Source organism: Macrotis lagotis, chromosome 1 (genome assembly GCF_037893015.1).
Source record: "Macrotis lagotis isolate mMagLag1 chromosome 1, bilby.v1.9.chrom.fasta, whole genome shotgun sequence".
NCBI lineage: Eukaryota > Metazoa > Chordata > Mammalia > Peramelemorphia > Peramelidae > Macrotis > Macrotis lagotis.
Window position 1 is genome coordinate 55,149,708 of NC_133658.1, and position 22,110 is coordinate 55,171,817.

The window sequence follows — 22,110 nt, forward strand, 5'->3', positions numbered from 1 at the left end:
GCATTATTTCCAGTCTTTGCACTATAGCCTTTAGTGAGGTACAGCTCAGCAGCCCTTTACACTTATTTGATGGTCAGGAATTCTGTAAATGGAGCAGAAATTGTCACAAATTGTTTCTAGTTCTGTCTTCTGGAGCTAGAGAGAACCATCCAAGTCCTGTTTCCATATAATCCCTCCAGTATATGAAGGCAGGTGAGTTGCTGCATACCACTTAACTCCTAAGTCTTATATTGCTGGACACTAGCTTGTTGACAGTCTTTCTAAAACGTACTGCCCAGACCTGATTTGTTCAGGCATTTTTCAGTTGTGTCCAACTCTTCATGAGGTCATTTGGAATTTCTTGACTGAGATACTGGAGTGGTTTACCATTCCCTTCTCCAGCTCATTTTACAGATAAGGAAACTGAGGCCAAGCAGGTTAAGTGATGTACATGGGCTTGTACTACTAGTAAATTGTCTGAGTCTGGATTTGAACTCAGAAAGATTTGAACTCCAGGCCCTACACACTCTCTATTCACTGAGTCATCCAGCAGATTTGATATTAAAACTGATATTAAATGTGGTCTGTTCAATCAGCAAGCCTTTTATTAAATAACAGGCACTATATAGACAACAACCACATAAAAACAATTCCTCCTCAAGAAACTTCCATTCTGTTGTAGGAGACACTGTATACAAAATAAAGACAAGGTACAGTTCTCTGCGACAGATGAAGAAAGGAATACATTAGAAGCAAAAAGGGAAAGGTTAGAGAAATTTAACTTTCCCACAGAGATGGGATATGGAATGAGAGAAATATGGGAATTATATATAGAGAGAGAAGGCTGGTTTACCTGGATTTTTTGTGTCCAGGAAGGGGAGAATATACAATGAAGCTGAAAAGATAGGTTGAGACCAAGTTGTGAAGGCCTTACTGGAGGCAACAGAAAAGCCCTTAAGTTTATTGAGTAGGATAGTGACATCACCAGATCTGCATTTAAAGAAAATCACCTTTGAAGCTGTTTGAAAAATAAATTGGAACCTCTAATATACTGCTGTATGAATCTTTTCTATGTCCCTTATTGTGAAATTGTTCTTTTTCATTTCACTGTCTGGGCCTCTTTTGCATGTATCTCTCTCTCTCTCTCTCTCTCTCTCTCTCATATTTCATTGGGTGTCTTAAGTCTCCCTTAAATCAGGGTCTGTTTTATATATCTCGTTTATTACCAGCACTTACAGATTATAGGGGTCCAATAAAATTTTATTAAAATGAATTCAAGGCTGTTTGTATGGTCTTCCTATTATATTTTATTTCCATTCTAGATTATTACAATTATTCTTTCAAAGCTACAGGGATTACTTTAGCATTGTTTTATAGACTATTCTCTGATCTCAGTGCTTGAGTGCTTTTTCACCAGATCTCCTTCAAGCTGAGCCAGGCTGGCCCCAAAGCTGCTTATTTATAATCACACTAACAGAGGCAACATTTATGCTTCTCAAAGTGTTGAAAACTGGACACAAAAAAAAACCTGTTTAGTCAAATGCAGAGCTTGATGTAAATTTTTAAAAATGGATAAAATCATAATGGTTGCAACAACAAAAAATATATAAAATTTTGGGACCTCAGATGGAAGCTGTACCATCTTATCTTTACAATACTGTTTGGAATGTGTTGTTTAACTTTTTCTGTCCTTATTCTAATGTTAGTTTAGATGGTTAATCAGAATTTGGCAGATTACTTATACATCTAATGGATAATAGAATATTGCTCATTTGTGGTTATAGTGGAAATTAGAAAACAGAATTTGCTGGAGTGTGACCTTTATGAGGTACCAGCAGGTGAACTTTGCCTTTTCTTGTCTTGTTTTTGTATTTTGTATCTTGTATCCCCACCCCTTGAGCACAAAGTACCTGACCTAGAGGAAGTGCTTATTAAATAAGTTCTTTTTCAACCATTATTGGTAGAGCCACCTTGGTGGTACAGTGGATAGAGTGCAGGAGGCATATCTAAGACACTTAGAGCTTGTGACCCTGGGCAAGTCACCTTTGCCTACCTCTAAAATGGGGATCATAACAGGGCTTAACCTCCCAGTGACATTGTAAGGATTAGATGAGATAATATTTATAAAGGGCTGAGCACAGTTTCAGCACAAAGTAGGGATTTAATATTTTTTTTTCTTCTCTTTGCTAGTTGTATCTGATTTGAGAGGGTTAAAAAAAGGAAACTTCAGGGTATTTCCAGAAAAAAACCTTATTTTAAAGTAGTATAGGAAGATCAACAGATGAAGAAACTTGTTCTCTGTGGTGAGGAGATTTAGATTATAATTTGAACTTTGCTTGTCATTACATAGATGTTAAGTATAAAGGAACTGAAACTAAAATGTACATATTGGAACATATTGGACTTGCCCAAGGCCACACAGCTAGGTAATTATTAAGTGTCTGAGGCTGGATTTGAACTCAGGTCCTCCTGACTCCAGGGCTGATGTTCTATCCACTGTGCCACCTAGCTGCCCCACTATGTCCATCTTGAAGGAGGCAAAGAAAACCAAGAGCTATCTCCTCAAATCTATTCATGGTCATGTTAATTGATTCTATGACACTATCTATCTTATCCTCTATCGTCCCCATCTCCTTTTCACTTAAATCTTTTTTTTTAGGTTTTTTGGCAAGGCAATGGGGTTAAGTGACTTGCCCAAGGCCACACAGCTAGGTAATTATTAAGCATCTGCAGCTGGATTTGAATTCAGATACTCCTGACTCCAGGGCCATTGGTCTATCCACTGCACCACCTAGCCACCCCAAAGTGATTTTTTTTTTACATTTTTCAAGGCAATGGGGTTAAGTGGCTTGCCCAAGGCCACACAGCTAGGTAATTATTAAGTGTCTGAGGCTGGATTTGAACTCAGGTACTCCTGACTCCAGGGCCAGTGCTCTATCCACTGCGCCACCTAGCTGCCCCTTCACTTATCTTTCTCCACAACAAAGTCTCTTCCAATGAGCCCTGTCTTCTCATTATGTAGCCAGAGTATTTAAACTTCAGTTTAAATAAGCTTTAGTATATCTTTAGCTGATTTGATTTCCTTGCTGTTTAAGAGACAATCAAAAGTCTTCTCTAGCACTCTTAATTCAGAAATTTGATTTGACATGTGCAGCACAGTCATACATTGCTACTGGAAAAACCATAACTTTGACTATACAGACCTTTGTTGGCAAGGTGAAGTCTCTGCTTTTCAATATGCTGTCTAGATTTGCCATAGTTTTTCTTCCAAGGAGCAAGGATCTTTTAATTTCATGATTGCAGTTACCATCTGCAGTGTTTTTTGAGCCCAAGAATAAGAAATCTAACACTGTTTCCAATTCTCCTATTTGCCAGAAAGTGATGGAACCAGATGCTGTTATCTTTGTTTTTTCATGTTAATCTTCAAGCCAACTTGTACACACTCCTCTTTACCCTAAAACTTGTACACACTCCTCTTACCCTCATCAAGAGACTTCTTAATGATTCTTTGCTTTCTGCCCTCAGTGTGATATTGTAAATGATTTTACAATATACAACCTTTTTGTACTCTTTCCAATCTTAAACCAGTCAGTTGTTAAATGTTTGGCTCTGCTTCTTTCTTAGCCCACACACAGGTTCCTCAGAAGACAAGTAAGATGGTCTGGTACTTACATCTCTTTGAGGACTTGCTACATGATCCACACAGGCAAAGGTTTTAGGTGTAGTTAATGAAGTAGGTGTTTTTCCCTAGCGTTCCTCATAATCCAAGGAATATTGGGAATTTGGTCTCTAGTTCCTCTTCCAAAGCCCTTCTTTTACTCCATTCACATAGTACTGAAATCTCGTTTGCAGAATCACCACCATAATAACATTGCTGGTCCATGAAATGAATGCATTTGTTCAGTAATTTGAACATTCTTTGGCATTGCCCTTCTTTAGGATTAGGTTTTCAATCCAGTAATTACTATAGTTTTCCAAATTTACTGGCATCTTTGAGTACAGCACTTAATCTCTTACTTTTAAGTCCCTACCATTTGTGTCTTTTCGTTATGTCCATTTTTGCAAAAAGCTTTTCATATCCTATTTTCTTGAAGAAAACTTTTGTCTTTCCCATTCTATTTTCTTCTATTTTTTTTAGCATTGCTCATTAAAGAAGACCTTATCTCTCCTTGATATTATCTGGAATTCTAATTTTAGTTGAGTATATCTTTCTCCTTTTCCTTTCATTTTCATTTTCCTTCTTTCCTCAGTTATTTGTAAAGTCTCATCAGACAGCCATTTTTCTTTCTTGCTCTCTTTTTCTTTGGTATATTTTTTGTTGCTGCATCTTAATACAGAATTTTGGGCCTTTATCCATAGTTCTTCAGGTACTCTACCAGATCTTCTCTCATGAATCTATTTATTATCTCCACTTCATTTTCATAAAGATTGTTATTTAGGTCATACCTTTATGGTCTGATAATTTTCCATATTTTCTTCAGTTTTAAGTCTAAACTTTCCAAAATGTATCTCATGATCTGAGCCACAGTCAGCCAGCTGTAGTTTTAGCTGACTGTATAGAACTTCTCCACATATGTGTGTTTATTTATTTATTTATTTATATACATTTATAAATTCTGATTTTTATTTGGCAAGGTAATAGAGTTAAGTTACTTGTCCAAGATCCCACAACTAAGTATAGATATTAAGTGTCTGAGGCTGGATTTGAACTCAGGTCCTCCTGACTCCAGGGCTGGTATTCTATCAACTGTGCCACCTAGCTACCCCTGATTTTGATTCTGATGCATGTGATATCTTTGGGGGGGAATGGTGTTGTTTATAACTGAACAGCTTTGACCTTCAGAGTATAAATATGAATTACTGTGATGTTCAGTAGTTTAAAATGCCTTAGATTTGAACAGATATCATTCTGTCATTTTTGAGATTATGCCCCAGTATTTTTCTCATCTTTTTATTGACAACAAGGGCTCCATTTCTTTTAAGGGATTATTGCCCACAGTAGTATATGTGGAGATCATCTGAATTAAATTCATTACATCCATTTTCAATCTTTCCATCTTCTGTTTGACCACAATCCAGCTTATCTTTGTTCAGTCATCTTACATTCCCATCAGACTTTCCTTTCATCAAATTTATTCACAATTGAATTTCCTTTTGACTTTGGCCCAGTCAATTCATTAGCATTGGAGCTTTTCTTCCCCAGTAGCATTTTGGACATCTGACCTGATCTTTTGATTTATCTCTTTTATCATTTTTAGTACTTTCCATGCAGCTTTCTTGGCAAAGAGACTGAATCACCTTTATCATGAGTATAACTCCTAGTTTCTTTGAGCTTTGTAAGCCCCCTGCCATAAGGCAGTAATCCAGGAGAGAGTGGTTACAAATGTAGAAGACTAAGATTTGGCAGTGGTTTGGATATGTCAAGTCAAGAATGACAGAGATTTGAACCTGGGAGGAAGAGAGGATGATGGTACCCTGATATATATCATTATACAATAGGGAAGTTCAGAAGGGAAGAGGGCATGGAGGAAAAAGATTGTGAGTTCTCTTTTGAACATGCTTAATTTGAGATGCCTACAAGAACATCCAGGTTCAGATGTCCAAGAAGCGATTGTGTGACTGTATCTTAGCAGAGAGATTAAGGTTGAATGTTTAGGTCTGGAAAGTCATTTGCTTGAACCAGGAAAGAGTAGCATCATAAAAAAAATCAGAATATGTATTGACAGGGTCAAATGTTGCAGAGAGATTTAAGAGAACTAAGCAGGTAAAAGACTATTCAACTTGGCAATTAAAAAGTCACTGATTACTTTGGAGAGAGCCATTTCAGTTGAATGATGAAGTCAGAAGTTACTGAGTGGAAAGAAAGTGGAAACACAGATTCTAGGTTTTCAAGGGAAGAAAAGACATTTTTTTCTCTTAAAAAAAGTGATACTAGATGATTGCATTTATAGTCATTTCTTAATTACAATATTGGGCAAGAGCAGTTCCAGCTGATAATTCAAAATGTCAACCTAAAAGTTATTTATGTTGGTTTTGGAATGAGTTCTATATTTTGATTCAATCAAATTTGGGTGCCCTAATCTTATAATGCACTTAAAAAATAAGCAAGTCTAATTTTGTAGGATTCAGTGCAGCTTTTGGAATGTTGCAGAGTTTACTCATCTTTGCTTTGAATTCATAATAATTTTACAAAAGGATTTATACTACAACTTATGTTTTATTTCTCAGATAATGTACTCATCAGTTCAGTCTTTAAGAAAGAGTGATAATCTTTGTTTCTTTTTCTTTTCTCATTAAGAACAACTTGTGATAGCTAGCATACCCCTGTAATTAGCTTAGAATCAATTTAACTGTACAGTTTATTATTTGCTAAGAAACCAGATATTTATTGGGCAATGCTTAAATTCCCCCCAACAACTTTCTTCCTAAAAAGTAAAAACAAAAATCAGTATTTTATTTTCCTCAAATTATATACAAGTTAAATATATCGTTTGTTTTTAAAGAATTGTAATAGTAGGGGTGGCTAGGTGGCATAGTGGATAAAGTGCCAGTTAAATTTTTTTGTCACCTAGAAATATCTATTTAATATTTATCCCCTTTAACCCAGAGACACCACTTCAAAACATATATTCTAACCAAGGAAAGAAAAAGACCTTATAAATAACAAAGATTTTTTAGAAGCACTTTTGTGTGATCAAAGGACTCACAATATAGTTGTCTATTGGGGAATAACTAAAATAATGTAGCAAATGATTATAACAAGTATTATTTTGTCATATGAAACAGTAAGCTACAATAGAGAATCTTGTGAAATCTTGCATGATTTGATGCACAGTGAAGCAAGCAGAGCCATGAAACCATATTAACAATGACTACAGTGTAAATGGAAAAATAAATACCTCAAAATAATTGAAAATGAATGCAGAAAATAAGGAACAGGCTTAGTCCCAGAGAAGATATATATCAGAAGACATTTTATGCCATTATACTAATTCCATTCCTTTGCAGACATGGGGGATCCACAGGTGTCAAATATTGTAATTTTGAAAATTAAAAATTGTATTAAATTTTTAAAAAATTGATCAGTTTTGCTGAAATCTAAAGAATTCTTTTCTTTTTTTTAATCCCCCCCCCAAATTCTTTATTTCAAGGGGTGGCTTTCTGAAGAGAGATCAGAAGAATTTCATAGGTGAAAATTCCTTGGACCCAGATAGTTCAGATCTTAGGACAGAGATATGATGTTTTACCAGGTCCTGCTTAGTGTAATGAAAAAATTTTCCAGAAACAGCCACATATCCAAGTAGAGTAGCTCATATCTACCAATTAGAACTAATTTTAGGTTGTGTTATTTTAGTAGAGTTTGATTCAGTTATGTTTTTTTTTTAAATTGTGGGTAATAGATTTTATTGAAGCCAACACTTTTAGGTCCTCTAAAATACAGCATATCTTAGGGGAAAATATTTGGAATTTCTGTTATATTTTTTGTACAGGAAAAGAATAATAGAAAAGGGAAAAGAAGTAAAGGCTTTTGATTAATGCTTATTAATTTTCCCTTCTCTCGGAAATTCAGGACTACCAATGCAAATGTATTATTTTCTCACTGCCAAGTTCGCCTTTCTGATTCACCTATCTGTAATTCCACATTTCTCTTTTCTCAAGTTTTCCTCTTGATGCTATCCTGTCCTCTTCAACATCAGTGTTCTCTGATGATATATATCATCCAATTTCAATTTTACTTGTAACAAATTCGCTTTATTGTTACCAAAAAGACTGAAGGTGAAATTAGAAATATATATAAAGCCGGGATTTTCTTTAGCTGGGAGAATATTAACTTTGAAAGTTTCATTTTTGTTGAGGTGGACTTAAGAATGTGAATTTTCTTGTAGCTGTATCAGAGTTTAAAAAGTGTGTCACAGAGAAAGACAACTTTGCCTACATGGTAGTAACATATGGCCATTTCGAGGCTCAAAGGTAACTGCCTGGAGAGAAACAATACAAAGCCCTTCTAATAATTTACTTCAAATCTGTTTAAGCAATAAAAAGATAAAAGAGACAGCTAACTGTAGATTAAACTATGCCATTTTATTGAGCTCTAATACAAAGCACACTGCAGATTGATCTGAAGATTTTGAAAAGGTCTCACAAACATTTAAGTCCTGCAGTATGAAAGCCTTTTTTTCTTTGAAAACAGCTGAATAATATCCATCTGTTTTTCACATTTTCCTGTCAAGATATGAGTCACTTCCCACTTTGAGTCCAGATGGAGAGGTTGTGTGTGTGTGTGTGTGTGTGTGTGTGTGTGTGTGTGTGTGTTCATAAACCCTGATATTACAGAACCCTGGAACACGTAGGTAGACATGTGATATTTTTGTGGCCAGTAAAAATGCTGACTACATCATTCTTTTTGGCTTTTATGTTGTACTCTTTAAGAAAGCTAAAGAATATAGATGAGAGTGATTGTATTGTGGTTAGGGATTTTTTTGAATGCTCATTTTGAAAAATATAAAACTTATTGTTCTGAATAAATAAAATAGAACATTGAATAATTTCACTTAAATGGAAATGTAAAAGTATTCAGCCTGTAAAACAGAACTTTCTACATTTTTATTTCAAAGTTCTTAAAAGTCCATACCTATTCTGCCATTACTTCAGTGAGTTGTGGGGAGGGGATTTAGAATTATATCTTCAATTCAGAGAGTTATTAAAATGTAATTATTATGTGGGTATATGCACACCAAACTAAAAGGATTATTAGTGGTTAATAAAGTTAAACTACTAAATAAAGCCACCCTTTCCTCTCTCCCCATAAAACTTTCCTGTTATCTGTTAAACCTCAAGCAATTCTTGCGCTATAATTCATCTGAATGTAGCTATAAGAATGAATAGATGTTATAGGATCATTACTTAATATCTTTAAACAGCATTCATATATTCTATATTTAATTTGAAAGGAGCACAATACCTTGTGAAATTTATTTATCCTCCAAGTGAACTTAAATCTAGTTCCCATTCTCCCATTAATGGTTTTAGTCATCACATTAATTAACTGTATGACCTTTGTCAAACTACTTCATCTGTCTTAGGTCTGTGTCTTCATCTTTAAAATGAAGTTTGGAGTCCATGACCTCTTAGGGCCCTTCCAATTTTAATATTTTGAGAATCTTTAAAAAAACATTTTTTGAATCTACATATAATTGAATTGCTTGCCTAGTTGTATATTTAGAATGTTTTAAAAAATGAGAGTATGCTTTTATCTAATCATCTATATTTAATGTTATTTATACACTGATTAAACTGTGGGTTGATATATGAAACCTTCAAAGGTGAAGCTTTGTGTTTTTTTATCATTAGTTTTCTGGAATCCTGATCATTACACTGATAAAAATATCAATATAATAGTATTCCATTACATTTCTATAATTTAACTTATTTATCTATTCCTTTGTTTACAGGTCCTCCCTTAGAGTCCCATTATTTGCCACCTCAAAAAGAACTATAAATATTTTTGAATAGACTTAGAATTTGTTTTTCTTAGGATTCTACCCTCCCTCTAATTCTTTCTCCATATATCTCTCCCTTTTCTCTATTTCCTTTGTCTCTTCCATCTTTTGACCAGTTCAGATAAAAGTGAGGTTGAAATGTCATTCACTTCAATCTCATTCCCTTCTCCTTGACTCTATAGGTGTCAATTTGTACATCCTGATTTTTTAAACATTATTTTCTCTAACTTTTCTTTCTCTTATTCTCCCCTTCTTAAGATCATCAAGATATGATTAAAACCATTCTCAGACCTTGTCTGATTGAACTTTTTCACTCATTACTGTAGCTTTATGCTCAGTTATGCTTTGCAAGTTATTCTTGATTATAGACTTTGCCCTCTAGATCATTTTCCAAGTTTTCCACTCCTTCATAGTAATTGTTGCCAAATTGTGTGTGATCTAGTCTGTGGCTTCTTGGTCCTTGAATTCGTCTAACTGCTTGCTGTATTTTTTTTCTTCACCTGGGAGTTCTAGATTTTGACCATGATGTACCTGGAAGTTTCCATTTTGGCGAGTTTTTTATGGTGAATTTTTTATTTCCATTTTGCCCTGTTTCTAAGAATTGGTCAATTTTCTTTTAAGATTTATTCAGTATGATATGTAGGCTTTTTTAAGTTTTCTTCTTTTTTTGACATGAATTCAGATAGTTATGATATTCAAATAATATATTTTTTCTCTTCAGTCTGTATTATAGGTTAGTAGTAGTTGTTCCAGATTAGTAGTAGGAGGTGGGGTGGGGGTGGGGGGGTATTTGTTTTTCTTTTACTATGAACACCTTACATTTTCTTCTATTTTTCCACTCTTGACTTTAATTTTTGTTGCCTTGTTGGCTTCAATTTGATCCATTCTGATTTTCTAGAACTCATCATTTAATCAAGATTTTGTAACTCCGGTGTCATACTGTAATTCTTTGTTCCATAGCCTAAGACATTTCTTTTCCAATTCTTTCTTCAAGCATTTGCATTCCATTTATAAAAACCATTTTTTTTAACTCTTGCTTCATTCTTCCAGTAATTGTAGTTGTTTGTTCCCAAGTTATGTTTTTCTCTTAGGCATTGCTTGTAGAAGTTTTGAAGTCATTATTTTCTTCTGTTTTGGTATCTTCAGTGTCCCTACCACCATAGTAACATATTATGAGGAATTGTTTTTCTGTTTATTCATTCCTTTACTCTATTTCTGACTTTGAACTTGATGTTAGGCTGGATTCAGCCACACTTCTGGAAGAAAGGTCTGGGCTAGTCCTATTATTATTTTATTGGGGATTTGAGTGTTATGTTATTCCAGGATCTCAGGGACAGACTGAGGAATTGCAAACTTTCAGTGCTAACCAAGTGGTCCAATCTAGGGCAAAGTCTGATTGCTTATTCTCTTACAAGTTCCTGACCTGGGTTTTGAGTCTAAATAAGAACAAATACTACTGAAGTCAGCACTATCAGCTTACTGAAAAACTCTCTTGTTCAAAGTGGCAGAATTGTAGGCTCCCTTTTGGTCTTCTTGGGATAGCTTTGAGTCTGAACCACACTACTGCTGCTGCCACCTTCTAAACATCCTTTCTTAATTGAACTGCCCAGGGCCTGCCTACCTGAAAATGCTCAGTTCTACATATAGCTCCCCTTTTCCTGTTCATCCTGAGTCTGTGCCCCAAAACTATGTTCTGGGTTATAAAGCTTCCAGTTGGTACCTGTTGCTGGTGCAGTTCCCTGTATGTGGATATGTCAGGCATATCTCCTTGTCTGCTTCCCTGTGCTGGACTGGTTTAAAAAAATGACTCAGTGTGACTTTTTTGGATTTGATGAATTATTGTTCTGTATGTAGGCAATTCTATATGGATTGGAAAGCTTATCATTCCTGCTATCTTTGCTCCACCTTTACAGTGTAGTTTACAAAAGTCTCATCTCAAACCTTCAATGACAAGTCCTTCAAAATACAGATAGATTATTTCATTGTTTTTGTGGAGATGAAAAAGTATGGGTCAAATGGGGTTAAATTTTCTCAGTTGTCTATTTTTTAGGCAGTGTTAAATTTTTTCTCCCAAACATTTGGTATTCTCCCTTCTTTCAGATATTTTGAGAATCTATCTTTTGGTACCTTCAATATAAATCCTGTGTCCAGTACAGCTTGCTGTTCTCTTCTTGATTGTCTTTACATCTACTGTTCCTTTTCCTGCAGCTTTTTAGGACTCTGATATTAGAGTCCAAAGGTGGTAACACTACTATCATAAATGAGAAAAGAATTTGAGGGGATAAATTGTTATCTTTGTGTTGCTTTTTCCAGTTTCATTTTCAAATGTCTTAAGAGATGGTTTGGTTCAACTTAATCTTTGTGTGAAGTTTCTGTAAGTATAACTTTTTTCTCTACTGCTTTTTGCAGTTTTATAAAAAAGGTGGCATTGCACATTTTCTTCCAGAAGGCTCAAAACTGGCTTTTTGACCCTGGGCAAGTCATTTAATCTCTTGACTCAGTGTCCTCAACTGTAAAATAGGGATGATAATAATAATAATAATAATTATTATTATTATTATAATGACATCTGTCATTGGGTTGTTAGGAGAAGCAAATGAGATATTTGCTCTAAATATGTGGGCTCTTAGTAATTGCTTGCTCTCTCCCCCACCTAAAATTCCACAATACAAATTTGTCTTCTAAACAGCTATTGATGACTTTTTCATAAATTTTTACTTGACAAAGAGATCAAATGGCCAAAGCAGTGTCTTAACTTCTTTTGGTTGTTGCTATTGATTTAGGGTATTGGGATAGTCTTACGTTGCTGTCTGTTCATTAATCTGTTTATTAGTATTAATAGAATTCGTTTTAATCAGGTGGATAAAAGAATAATAGGATTACAGACTCTCAGAAAAGAGTCATCAAAATTATTCAGTATAGGTTAAAAAAAATTTTTAAACATCTCAGTAAAATGACATGACCAAAGCAAGAAACAAATACAGTCAAAAATGTCTCTGTGTTTGGTAAACCTCTGAAAATAAATTACCAGGAGGAATCCCTTTATGACATGAACTTAAACTGGAAAGCATTGGGTAGAAATTAAATTTAGAAAAACATATTAATGCCATGTACCACAGTGAACTCAAAATGAATTTTTGATCAGATTCTAAAGGGTCGTATCTTTTTCTTTAATTGGGAATGCCTAGCACTGTGCATATTCTGAATTTCAGCAGCACTGACCTACTTGCTTTTCTTCACATAATTAAGTGAAACCCTGCCTTTTCATTTCATGCCCATTATGAGAAATTCTCGCTTTTCCCCTCTGCTTGTTGGCATCCCTGGCTTCCTTTAAGGTTCAGCTCAGATTCTACATTCTGCAAGAGGCCTTTTTCGGTAGACACTTTCCCTTTTCCCTGGGAGATTAATTCCTATTTCCTGTTTATACTCTCTGCATCTTTTGTGAAGGAAATAAAAGATTCTATGAGGTTGAGGTGAGGGCAGGTATATACATGGGTTGAGGGTGGGGAAATATCGAGCGGCAGCTAGGTGGCTTAGTGGATAAAGCACGGGCCCTGGAGTCAGGAGTGCCTGGGTTCAAATCCGGTCTCAGACACTTAATAATTACCTAGTTGTGTGGCCTTGGGCAAGCCACTTAACCCCATTTGCCTTGCAAAAACCTAACAAACAAAAACAAAAACAAAAAAAAATCCAGTGTAAAGATTCACAGCTAAGAGATGAATATGTGTGAGGAACCTCAAGAGGGCCAGTGCAGCTGCACCATGCTAGGGAAAACTGGGATGTAAAGTCCATTGTGTACAGAACTAGAAAAGCAGCAGGTAAGACTCTCAAGGAGCATATGTCCTTTATGAGTAGTTCTGCAATGTTATAATTGTTGCTTATATTTTTAGGAAAGCTGTTTTCATTTGTATGTGCTTATTTAAAAATTCTTTTTAATAATTTAATAATTCTTTTAAAATTTAGAATTTTTTGCTTCCTTGTATTATAAATGCAATATTAAGCAAATCCTTGCCTGTCTTTTCACAAATAGGATCCTTGTTACTGTTGCTTCCAGTAAAGATGACATCATTATTAATGCCACATTTTGGGGCTACTGAGAACTATCCCATTATTTTCCTGGATATACATAAGTTATATTACTGAGGTGGTGATTTTTAAATTTTTATTGATTCAAAGTTGCTACTTTATCTTTCTTTTTTCCATTCTTTTCCCAGCTCACTCTATCATTGCTTCTCCTGCATATTTTCTGATACTTGATATATTACATGTCTTACTTCTCTCCACTTAGGGTCATTAATTCCTGAATGTTTTTTTTTAAAAATTATAGAGTAGGTTTTAACTTTTTGGGACAGTTAAATGGCACAGTGCATAGAAGCAATAGGCCTGTAATCAAAAAGACCTAATATCCATGAGTTTAAATCTGTTTTCAGACATTTACTAGCTGTGTGACTCTGGCCAAGTCACTTAGCCCTCTTTGCTTTGATTTCTTCATCTATAAAATGAGCTGGAGGAGGAATGGCAAACCATTGCAGTATCTTTGTCAAGAAAACCCCAAATGAGGTCACACAGAACTGGAGACAACTGAAAATGACTGAACAACAAAAAGTAACTTATTGATCACTTTGAGCCTTCTTTTGAAAATTTCTGAAAGCCAGGTAGTTAATAAAATTATTACTGTGCATCAGTTTAATTTCAGGATGTTTTTCTTTTGCAGTAAGTGTTGAAAAGATAGAACTGAAGGGATTATCGCATAAGAAAAATGAAAGAAATGTTGAATGTTCCTTTGAGGTAAGGTTTTAAATTATCCTTTGTTCAGAATTATAAGGAAAGTATTTTTTTGGACTTCACAAAGATTAACAGTACAATAATTTTAGTATATATCTCATGGGACCTCCCACATTCTGAGCCCCCAGTTAAAATCCCCAAATTCTAATTATCTTATGGCTCAGAATCTTCTCCAAATCATAATTCCTTATCTTCTACTAATGTACTTTACTTTTTAATCAGTAAATAGGATGACACACATTGATCAAAACAAAAACATTTTAATTAAATGGTGATGTAAGTTAAATCACCATAGAATATCTTCTCCCTAATTATAACTCCTCCCCAATAAGCCATGAGCTTACTTTCTCACAGTTATAGTGTACACAGTTGGAAGAGAGGACCTTGCTCATGAGGGACATAGACACATGGGAATATGAAGAAATGCATATATATGGGGAATCAGCCTACACTGCCTACATATTTGATCCTTCAGAACTGCCAGCATCTTCTCCTAATGTCATCTTCTCTTTGCCTGACCTGCTCTCAATGAGCATTGCTTTCTGCTTGTCCTCCACTGGGTATTGCTCTCTTTTAAGCAGATTACCAACTCTTGGACATTTTCAGGGTCACCTAATACCCTAACCAACTTTTACCATAGATGCCATGTGTAGCTACAGCTATTTCATCAACTCTTTTAACCACTTTGGAATTCATGTTGGGATAAGCAAATAACATAATATAGCGCATAGTGCCTGACCCATGGGAGACTTCTATTGAAAGTCTTATTCCCCTTCCTCTCTCGCAGCTTCCCCTGCCTGTGCCTTAGAGAGAGAGAGAGAGAGAGAGAAAGAGAGAGACGCACGCGCGTGCATACACACACACACACACACACACACACACACACACACACACACACAGTGTTTGGTAAGCCTGTTTTCTAAAAAGAGGAGAGGCATAGTTCTTTCTTGGGTAGAGATGTTGACCAGTAAGTACTGACCTTGTTGATTCATTAAAATCTTTGAGAATGATTTAAGCTCATATTGAGGAATATAAAAATATTGAAACTATGAGAATAAAATTAGATACTTTTGTATAGTTTATATAGTAGATCAAATCATCATAGTCACATAATTCACTGATAGGTAGATTAGAGCAAAGTTTTGAGCTTTTAGTAATTTGTCTAATTTTGCCTTCTCTGATCTTTTAAGCCAGGTATGAATGACTAATCTTGCTATCATTAAGAGGCCACTACTATGGGAAGCTCCTGTTTTCACTTCTAAAAACTCCTGAATACGAGGCTGCTATGTTAAAGAAATATGATGGTTAATTCAGTATAGCAAAGTACAGTTATATATGTTCATAACCTCAAAGTCATCAAGAAAAAGTTAAATTCTATTTCCATATACTTTTTTTAAGATGGCAAGGTCAGCAAATTATCAAAGATGATAAAATGTCAGTGTTATAGATACTAGAAAAAGATAAATACGCTAATACACTCTTGGTAAGTTATAAATCTAGTCATTCTGGAAAACAGTTTGAATTGTTTTGAGGAAAATTATGGAAATGTTCATTCCCTTTAATCCATTGACCCCAAAGAGGTCAAAGTCAGAAAGTTTCTATATACACCAAAATATCCATAAAGAAGCACTTTTTGGGGCAGCCAGGTGGCACAGTGGATAAAGCACCGGCCCTGGAGTCAGGAGTACCTGGGTTCAAATCCGGTATCAGACACTTAATAATTACCTAGCTGTGTGGCCTTAGGCAAGCCACTTAACCCCATTTGCCTTACAAAAAAAAACAAAACCTAAAAAAAAAAAGCACTTTTTGAGATTAAAAAAACCCAACACCTGAAAAAAATAGATTCCTATCATTTGGGGGCTAACTAAATTAATTGAGGTATATTTATGGAACATTCCTGTATTATAAGAAATAGCACATGTGAACATTTCAGAGAAAAATAGGATAGTTTACTTGAACTTATGGAAAGTGAGATAGGAAACCTAGATAAGATATATATATATATACCATTACTACAGTTATGAACATGTAAAGAAAAGAAAAAGGGTACTGAATACTGTGTAATTATATTGACTAAACTTGACCACAGACAATAGTTGGCAGAAATCTATGCATGAGAAATATTGCATATATTTATAGAAATGGTTCTTGTGTTTTGTTTCTTTTTTCAATCTTTGTTATTTTGAATGACTTAGTAAATAGAGGTTGGGGAGTTATAGGGTTGAAAACAAAGATGTAAAAAACAAAAGGTATTCATAAAAGTAGCATTTTAAATAAAGTTTTGTGTTTATGTGGGATAGTTTTATTTATTTGGAAAACTTCCATCGATTATTATCTTCTTAACAGTGCCTGATAAAGGAACTGTTGCTTTATGTGATAAAGTTGGTGATCATTTAGTGTATAAATCTCTAAATTTTTGGTTTTGGGAAACAACCTGAACTAATCCAAATGTAATTAAAGTTATGAATTATATTTATTGATGAATCATTCTAAGTCATTGGAGAATATAACTATTTACATCATCACATTTGGAGAGGCACAATGTATTCGATAGAGAGTTGACGTTAAATGGGGAAAATTTGAATTAAAGTCCCACTTCTCAAACCTATTGTTTGTGTGACTCTGACCAGGTTACTTAATCTCTACCTCCATTACTCAGTAAACTCCTCCTTTGAGGTTCATGATATATTGAAATCTACCACTCAATCAAAATCCTGAAAGATGTTGTCTACAAACTTCCATCCCAGTCACTCTGCTTCCTCCCTCAGTAAGTTTAGCATATAGCTTATAGTTCTCTCCAGCTTTTGTTCTCATACTAAGAGACTTCAACATATGTATTGATTCCCAAATATCCTAACCATTCACTTCCTCAACCTGATCACCTTTCACAAACTACTCCTCCACCCTACCTCAGCCACAAACAAAGACGGTCATACTCTTGACTTTGCCACTTACAGATCAACTTACAGATATATTTCTTGTTTAAGAATTCTGAAATCCCTTTTATCTTAACACAACTTCTTAGGTTTTCACTTTTCCCTCTATCTTCTGTTAATAACAACCCTTCTCTTCTTCCTTACCATGACCTCCAGCCCTTTTGTACCTCTATTCTCTCTACATTGATCACTTTTTCCTCTTTGCCTCTTTGTGAAGTGGTTCAACTCCACACTATCCTCATCTCTTGAATCCATAGCCTAAGTCATATTGCCCTTGCCAAGCCTCAGACTTAGATCATTCCCACCATTTACTACCTTTGTTTCTACATCCATGCTACTGAAGAAAGGTGGAGAAAATCACTTAACCATTCTGAGTCCACTATAGATCTAAGTTATACAACCTCAACTGAGCCCTTCCTCACCGTTGCTAGGCAGTCTTCCTGTATACCTTTCTTATCATCTGTCTAACTCTCCATACCATTTCTTCCAAACCTTCTTATTTTTTCTCAAACTTTGCATGTTCCCAACCCCCCATTCTCTCAGAGAATGTTGTCTCATATTTTACAGAAAAAAATTGAGGCCATTTGCCATCAACTCCCTCTTCTGCCCTCTTCCTCACCTTCTATAACTTATGGGCCTTCTGCCACTGTCTTTCTTCACTCTTACCTCACCTGATAAAGTAGTCTCATTTTTTTAAACAATTTTTACAAATAGTATTTATATATATAATATATATATACATGAAATTTTATTTTATTTTTAATTCTCATTTTGTACAAATTTTTTTTACATTAATAAAATATTCTTGTTTAAGAGTAAACAAAATACCCCTCCCCCCATGAATATAGACTTGCTTGGGCGATAAAGTAAAGGGGAGAGAAAAAAATTAAAATTAAAAAAATAATAGTAATAATTGTAGGTATGGCCAGGTGGCTCAATGGACGAAGCACCAGCCCTGGAGCCACAAGCGCCCGAGCCCACATCCAGCCCCGTAGACCCAACAGTCACCCAGCCATGTGACATGCAAGCCACCCGATCCCCACTGCCCTGCAAAAACCAAAAAGAAGGGGGGAAAAAAGGCCCAAAATAAAATAAAATAGTAATCATAGTAGGGGTGGCTGGGTGGCAGACAGAGCACTGGCCCTTGAGTCAGGAGCACCTGGGTCCAAATCCGACCTCAGACACCCAAAGATCACCCTGCTATGCAGCCCCAGGCAGGCCAGCCCCATTTGCCCTGCACCCTCCCCCAAATAATAATAATAATAATAATAAATGTGCTTCAGTCTTTGTTCCCTCACCAACAACTCTGTCATGGGTGGATTGCATTCTTTATGTTAAGTCCATCGCAAAAGTTGCTTCCATGTTTTTCCAGTGTTGCCATTGCTGATCATAACTCCCTCCTTTCTTATTTCTCCACTACCATGTACTCTATTTTCTCTCTCCTTTCACTCTGACTCTGCTGTAGGGTCGCTGAGTGGCTCAGCAGACAGATCCCTGGTCCTGGGGCCAAGAGCCCCCGAGCCCCCATACTACCCCTTAGGCCCAGCATCCACCTGGCCCTGTGGTCCTGGCCAGGTCTTCCAATCCCAGCCCCTTGCTAGAAGTAAAAAAGAAAATGTGTTATATCTGACCACTCTCCCCCCACGGTCCATCCTCTCCTCCTTTATTCACATCCCCACCCCTTCCCCCTGCTCCCCCCTCCTTCTTACTCCAGATGCCTATACCCCATTGAGTATATTTGCTGTTTCCTCTCCTAGCCATCTTTGATGAGAGCAAAGGTTCCCTCATTCCCCCTTGCCTCCCCTCTTCCATATCATTGCAATAGCTCATTGTAATAAAGAAAAAAACTTATTATATGAAATATCTTGGCCTATTCCCCCTCTCCTTTTTCTTTCCTCCCATTCCATTTCCCTTTTTTTTCTATTGACTCCATTTTTACACCATATTTTATCTTCGAATTCAGCTTTCTCCTGTGCTTCAACTATAAAAGCTCCCTCTACCTGCTCTATTAACTGAGAAGGTTCATATGAGTATTATCAGTGTCATTTTTCTATGCAGGAATACATGCAGTTCATCCTCATTAAGTCCCTCATATTTCCCCCCTCTCCTCCAATCTCCATGTTTCATCTGAGTCCTGTATCTGAAGATCAAACCTTCTGTTCAGCTCTGGCCATTCCAACAGGAACCTTTGAAATCCCCCTGGTTCATTCCATCTTTTTCCCTGGAAGAGGACATTCAGCCTTGCTGGGTAGTTCATTCTTGGCTGCATTCTAAGCTCTTTTGCCTTCCGGTATATTGTATTCCAAGCCCTATGAGCTTCCAGTGTAGTTGCTGCTAAGTCCTGTGTGATCCTGACTGCAGTTCCATGATATTTGAATTGTGTCCTTCTGGCTGCTTGTAATATTTTCTCTTTGACTTGGGAGTTCTGGAACTTGGCTATAATATTCCTAGGGGGTTGGTTTTTTGGGGTCTCTTTCTTGGGGGGATCGGTGGATTCTCTCCATTTCTATTTAGCCATCTGCTTCTAGGATATCAGGGCAATTTTCCTATAGTAATTCTTTGAAAATGATGTCAAGGCTCTTTTCCTGATCTTGACTTTCAGGTATTCCAATAATTTTTAAATTATCTTTCCTAAGTCTGTTTTCCATATCAGTTGTTTTTTTCAATGAGATATTTCACATTTTCTTCTAATTTTTCATTTTTTTTTTTTTTTGGTTTTGTAGTATTGATTCCTGATTTCTGGTTAATTCATCAACCTCCCTGAATTCTATTCTTTGTCTGAAGGATTTGTTCTCCTCAGAGAGTTTTCTTATCTCTTTTTCCATCTGGCCAATTTTGCTTTTTAAGGCATTCTTCTCCTCCATAACTTTTTGAACTGTTTTATCCATTTGACCTAAGCTGGTTTTTAGCATGCTATTTTCTTCAGCATTTTTTTGGATTTCCTTGACTAAGCTGCTGACTTCATTTTCGTGTTTTTCCTGCATCTCTCTCCTTTCTTTTCCCGGTTTTTTTCCCAACTCCCTCATTTGATTTTCAAAGTCTTTATTTGAGCTCTGTCATAGCCTGAACCCAATTTCTGTTTTTCTTGGAGTCTTTAGATGTAGGAGCTTGTGCTTCCTCATCTTCAGACTGGGTATTTTGATCCTTCTTGGGCTCATATGCAAAATATTTCTCAATGGTCTTCCTCTTATTTCCCTGCTTGCTCATTTTCCCAGCCTGAGCCTGGTTTTGGGGTGCTTCCTGAGCTTTTGGGACACCCCCACAAGGATCTCAGTGTGTGAGGCTCTGTCCTTTCTCCTGGTCTGTGAATGACCATATGCGCCCCCCTCTGCCAAGGGGCTGAGGTGGGGGGGCCCTGCTGTTCTATGGGGGGGGCCTAGACTGCGATCAGGATCTGAATGTGGTCAGAGCCTCAGAGTCCTGTTCCCAGGGCCAGAGGACAGAGCTCTGCAGTCTCTCTTCACTCCCCTCCCTCAGCTCAATTGTAGCCTTATTTCTTACCAGGGCTAACCACACTTAACCTATTCAAGTGATCCTATTCCATTTCATCTCCAGCAAAATGTTTTTCATCCCCATTTGTTCATTAATTTTCAAGCTCTTTAACTATCTTCTAGCTCATTTCTTAAAGCCTACAACTGTGTTTTATTTTCAAAGCAAAATAAAACAAAAAAAAAATCTTTGATCTTTCCATCCCTGCTAATTATTGTCTGTGTCTTCTGCACTTTTTATTAAACTCCTCAAAAAAAGGTCATTTACAATAGGTGCCCCCATTTTTTCTCCTCTACTCTCTTCTTAACTCCTTAAAATCTAGCTCTCAGCCTTATCATTCCACTGCAACTGCTCTCTCTAAAGTTACTAATGATGTCTTAGTTGTTAAATTGAATGATATTTTCTCAGTCTTTGTTTTCCTTATCTATTCTACAGCCTTTGACACTGCTAAATGTCAAATGATCACAGATCATTTCTTGATGTTCTCTCCCCTCTCAGTGTTGAAGACACCTCCCTGGTTTTCTTGGTTTTTCTTCTAACTCTATAACCTTTCCTTCTCTTTCTCCTTTACTGAATCCTATTTCATATCATGCCCTCTCAGGTGTCCCTCAGGCTTCTGTCCTCACACTCTCTTCTCTTCTCCCTCTATACTCTTTCACTTGGTGATCTCATTAGCTCCTATGGATTTAATTACCTTCTCTGTGCTGATGAGTTTCAAACATATCCTGTCCCAGTCTGCTGCTCTCATCTCCTTTCAGACATCTTGACCTGGATGTCTAGTTAGAGAGCACCCAGCTTCCTCCCCCAGACTCTCACTTGGAACCCCCCATATTTAAACTATTGCCAAGACCTGTCAGTCTCACCTTTGAATCAGATCTCAAGCATTCCCCCTTTTATTTTTCCTGAAGCACAGGTCCTCTCACACCAGTGATGATGAGGGGACCCAGCAGAAAGTAATTACAAAGGCCTCCTGTCCTTGCACTGGTCACAGACCCTGACACTGTTTGGCAGCTGCATGACTCTGCCCACTTCAGGGTCACCCAGTCCAAGGATGGCAAGAAGCCCAAATCCAGTCGGGTCTCTTGACCACACTGCCCCTCAACGAACTCTAGTGTCTCATCAGATAGAAAGTACTCTGCGGGGGGTGGGGGGTGGGGCTAGTTGGTGTAGTGGATATAGCACCGGCCTTGGAGTCAGGAGTACCTGGGTTCAAATCAGACCGCCTCAGACACTTAATAATTACCTAGCTGTGTGGCCTTGGCCAAGCCACTTAACCCCATTTGCCTTGCAAAAACCTTTAAAAAAAAAAAAGAAAGAAAGTACTCTGCAACCTTTTGTAATCGGATCCTCTTCTACCATCTTCCCTGCTCTGGGCTCTGATCTAGTGCCCTGGCCTCTGCTTATTTCACCAACAAGACCAT

The 22,110-nt window shown here is 36.5% G+C and overlaps 1 protein-coding gene and 1 long non-coding RNA gene across 12 annotated transcripts in view; one reads left to right on the forward strand and one right to left on the reverse strand.

Annotated features, from left to right (window-relative positions):
* The window catches only part of LOC141498474 (uncharacterized), a 97,622-nt gene that overhangs the window by 66,972 nt on the left and 8,540 nt on the right, over positions 1–22,110 (reverse strand). The gene's annotated exons all lie outside the window — the stretch shown is intronic.
* ZCCHC14 (zinc finger CCHC-type containing 14) overlaps positions 1–22,110 on the forward strand; it is a 127,880-nt gene that overhangs the window by 50,680 nt on the left and 55,090 nt on the right. For all 9 annotated transcript variants that reach the window (XR_012471645.1, XR_012471646.1, XM_074201597.1 and 6 more), the window contains one exon: positions 14,194–14,267. Coding sequence is in view for 7 of the 9 variants with exons in the window: in XM_074201597.1 (XP_074057698.1) it covers positions 14,194–14,267 (74 nt within the window). In the remaining 2 variants the exon portion in view is untranslated. The remainder of the gene's footprint in view (positions 1–14,193; positions 14,268–22,110) is intronic.